At 32.5% G+C, this 3,854-nt stretch overlaps 1 protein-coding gene across 1 annotated transcript; it reads left to right on the top strand.

Annotated features, from left to right (window-relative positions):
• The first annotated feature begins 830 nt into the window (after positions 1–830).
• Positions 831–3,565, top strand: LOC141392378 (uncharacterized). The gene is made up of 7 exons (XM_073965328.1): positions 831–847; positions 910–1,108; positions 1,512–1,700; positions 1,788–2,042; positions 2,779–2,948; positions 3,191–3,466; positions 3,541–3,565. Exons 1-5 carry the CDS (start codon positions 831–833, stop codon positions 2,821–2,823), a joined length of 705 nt encoding a protein of 234 aa, XP_073821429.1. The 3' UTR covers positions 2,824–2,948; positions 3,191–3,466; positions 3,541–3,565.
• The last annotated feature ends 289 nt before the right edge of the window (positions 3,566–3,854 follow it).

Genomic DNA, 3,854 nt, shown 5'->3' on the forward strand with positions numbered 1-3,854 from the left:
ACGTTTTAGGAACAGTCGAAAGAAAAAAAAATTAAATTGACAGGAAGCTTTAGCTAACCTTTATTATTAAACCATGGTTAAGATATTTGAAAATTCAATGTTATGGTATTTCTAAGGGTTTCCGATTGTATTCTCTTTCTTTTGGTCTTACCGAAGTGATATCACTGAATGTCAAAACATTCACTGTAGTTGTGAATTATTTGATAATTGATACGCCCAAAAATATATGGGATTATTAACATATTCATTGTTTTGGCCATATATTAACTCTGACATATTGTCAAAAAAGTTCTAAAAACAAGATAAAATTTGCCAAGAAGTCTTACGCCATTTGTATTAAAAAATAGTATTGAAAATTATTTCATCAGTAAAATAAGTCTAAAATGAGGTTTATATCTTTGATAAATAAGACATTTTCGCTAACATGAACTTTCAAAATTTTGGTCATGAAAGCATTAGTACACTATTCGGTAAAATTTTTAAAATCCATGGTATTACATGTGGAAACATTTCATATATTTTAAAGGCGGATTTTCATAATATAGTAATTTTCAATACCAGTGATTCAATCTTTAATACTTCTAGTACACTTTTTGTATTACCACCTCGTAACAGTGAACCTGACAAAAAAAGTAATAAATCAGTAGTGGGATTCCGTACATTTTTTAATTAACGAACCGATTTTGTTAAGCAACGATAAATATCGGTTGAAATAACGAATGTGTTATTCACTAACAACATGCTATCGATAGCAAAAATCGGTAAAAAATAACGACGAAAATCGATGAAAAGGAGAAACGTCAAAACAGAACGCTTGCTTTTATTTCAAAATGGAGCTAACGCAGCAGTAAGTATAATCTATTTCTAATATATTTTTAATTTTTTTTATGGCTTTTATTTTAATTTAAGAAAAAAATCTCGATGTGCTCGAGCCAGTGCAGCACAACATGCAGCCCTGTTGACATTTTTAGAGGCGGAAAAGGGCCTAGCAGAGGGAAAATATGTTGCAATGCATGGAAAAGAAATGGCCCGGAAAAAGTGGCAGACGATTGGGGAGGAATTAAATAAAATCCCGGGAGCAGTTAAAACAGCAGAGCAATGGCAAACTGTGAGTAAGAGTTGTTATGTATTTGTAGTTATTGTAACAGTGTTTTTTTATTGTGTTTTTGTTCTTCTGCTCAATCTGGCTCTGGATCTATCCAGATGCAACCACAGCCCACTGAGTACGTTTTTTGGTGGGGCAGTTGAAAAGGTACTTGTGTTTTGCGGGCCTGTTTGCACTGTTCCGTACTTCCACGTTCTCAGTTGAACCGAAAATACTCTGGGTTTCGTTGACGCTCCTCAGCGTCCGATCTTTCTGATATGCCTGTTAATCTAAGGGTTTTCTACTACATTGTTGTTCATCCCTCTCTAGAGTATAAATATTATGAATTACAAATCCCGCAGTCTCTGTTGCAAATTTGGTGTTAGTTCGGGTACTATTTGATTTCTTTCTCATTTCCTATTTCTAGGTTTGGAGGGACTTAAAGTCCAAATCTTCCACAAAATTCAAAACCCTCAAAAGGGAAAGGGCTGCTACCGGGAATATGCCACTTTCACAAGGATTACTCACACCAATCGAGGAGCGTGTGGTTGGATTGGTAGGATGGGAGTATATGATGGGTAACGAAAGCTGTCCCGATAGTTTGGAAATTGAGATTGTAAGTTCCGACTTGTAACAAGCATGTATCAGTTATGTCAAACTTATGTATGTCATATCTTATCATGTTTTTTTACTTTCATTATAGGCCAACGATCTGAATGCTTTTCTTGACGACACAACAAAAACTCCAGAGGAAGAGGTCGGTATGTGTGCCGTCGAAATTGAGGCATTAGATGAAGACTTCGAAATGCCAGATTCATATAACGCTGCCAAACCATCTAAACCATCTAAAGTTGCCAAGACAATGGAAAAAACAACGCCTTTGAAAAGACAGAAAAAAGACAATGGAAACCGAGAAGAGTTTCTAAATATCGCGAAAACTCAGGCCGACGCTATGTTGGTGAGTTTTTTTGTAAATACTATTGTAAATTTAGGCTGTCAGTCCGTTAGTGACGGTTTTGTTTTTATTCACATCCGTAAGTGCGTAAACTGCACTTTTCCATACAGGGTCTGATTCTTTTTTAGACTAACATTTGTTATAATGATATTGAATCTTCAATATAGTATAACCTATCAGACAATATAGGTCAAATTTATAAATCGAGTTAATTCAATATCATGTCAGAGTTAGTCTAGGATTTGTGCTAAAAATAATTATAAAACTGGAATGCATATACTGGAATATATACTACCATTATCCACCTTTAGCTTCCATTATGTATTAATCAGCTCTGCATTAATTTTGATATTTTAGATTCTCGCAAATGCGCAAAAAGATATGTCGCAAGCAATGATAAAAATATCTGACAATTTTTCTTTTCTCGGAGAAATTTTATCTGCACAGAGTAGAATCGAAAACTGTGTTACGAAGATTGAACATCGTTTAAGAGATGTTGGAAAGTGAAAATGTGTACCGTTTGTAAGCTTCTTTATTTACATAAAAAATAACAAAAAATTAGTTTTCCTCAATAAATTTTAATGAAATATGAAATTCTATGTTACTGCATAATTATAGTTATAAACTGTTAATATACCTAGTTACTAAAATATGTAATCATTTTTAAAAATATATGCATGAAATAGTTCTTTTTAATTTTTAATTATTATTTTCATAATAACACAACATTTTCATACAGCTTTCGTTGAAAAACTACACCTTATTCCACAACACTAAACACTGAAAATAATGACGATTACACACAAAACCTTTCTTAAATAATACTAGCCACCACAATCCTTGTCATTCATATGATGAAATATATGCTCCAATCAAGGTTTGTTTAATACCAGTTGGTCATAATAAATGGTGAGAATACAATTCATAATCATTAATTAAACTGAATAATCTAATACTACGTTAACACTTGCGAAAGGGGATTTCAACTGTCAATTCCTTTGATTATACGTTAAACGAAGTCTAATGTATTTCAAATGAGTTTTCATTTCACGTTTACACAAAGGAATTGACAGTGTAAATCCACTCGATTTCATAAATGTAAACATGCTATAAGTGAGAAACCCTTTTAATTGCCTTTCTTTTTTCTACAGCACTCTTCTACCTATTGGATGCGGATATTCAGGCACATCTACGCTCTTCCAATGCACCAAACGTCTACAACTAATACGCATTCATGCTTACAATTAAAAGATCAACTTGCAGCTTGTTCTCAAATATTATGACAAACGTAAGCCAACAAAACAACAGTAAACAGGATTTTTTGGCAAAAGCAACTGACTCGCAAAAGTTATAGTTTGGAATTTTAAACAATGTTTATGAAAACTGAGGATTATTTCAGTTTAACCAGTAACCAGAAAATGTGTTTGGTATGTTAATGTTTACGTTTTTAGGAACGATGAATTTGTGGCTGATACAATTTTAGTTTTTTGTATTTTTTCAGATTTATAATTACGTGGTGTCAATTCATATGGTTGAAAAGACATGTTGAGACTAAATGGTGGTTTTCTTCGATTTGCTTAATTGCCGTTACAAGGTTGCTTCTGAAATTGCAGATGGTACACGTACAAATCTTTACTCCCAATTTGTAACACAACTACGGTGAAACTTCAATCAAACGGTGAACAACAGCAATGACATATAAGATTATTTTAATTTGAGGAAGTATGTCATTAACGTATTGTTTAAAATTTTGTTTAATAAATTTATATTTTAATTCATAATTAGAATAAGTAAATTGAAAAATGTTATTCTTAA

This window comes from Musca autumnalis, unplaced genomic scaffold (assembly GCF_047663935.1).
Source record: "Musca autumnalis isolate F117 unplaced genomic scaffold, ASM4766393v1 scaffold_2, whole genome shotgun sequence".
NCBI classification, from domain to species: domain Eukaryota; kingdom Metazoa; phylum Arthropoda; class Insecta; order Diptera; family Muscidae; genus Musca; species Musca autumnalis.

Bases quoted from the DNA above. Each gene is read 5' to 3' on its own strand.
- LOC141392378 (XM_073965328.1), top strand. The intron at 1,109-1,511 runs GTGAGTAAGAGT...TCCTATTTCTAG, and splicing joins CAGCAGAGCAATGGCAAACT to GTTTGGAGGGACTTAAAGTC. The intron at 2,043-2,778 runs GTGAGTTTTTTT...ATTTTCATACAG, and splicing joins CTCAGGCCGACGCTATGTTG to CTTTCGTTGAAAAACTACAC.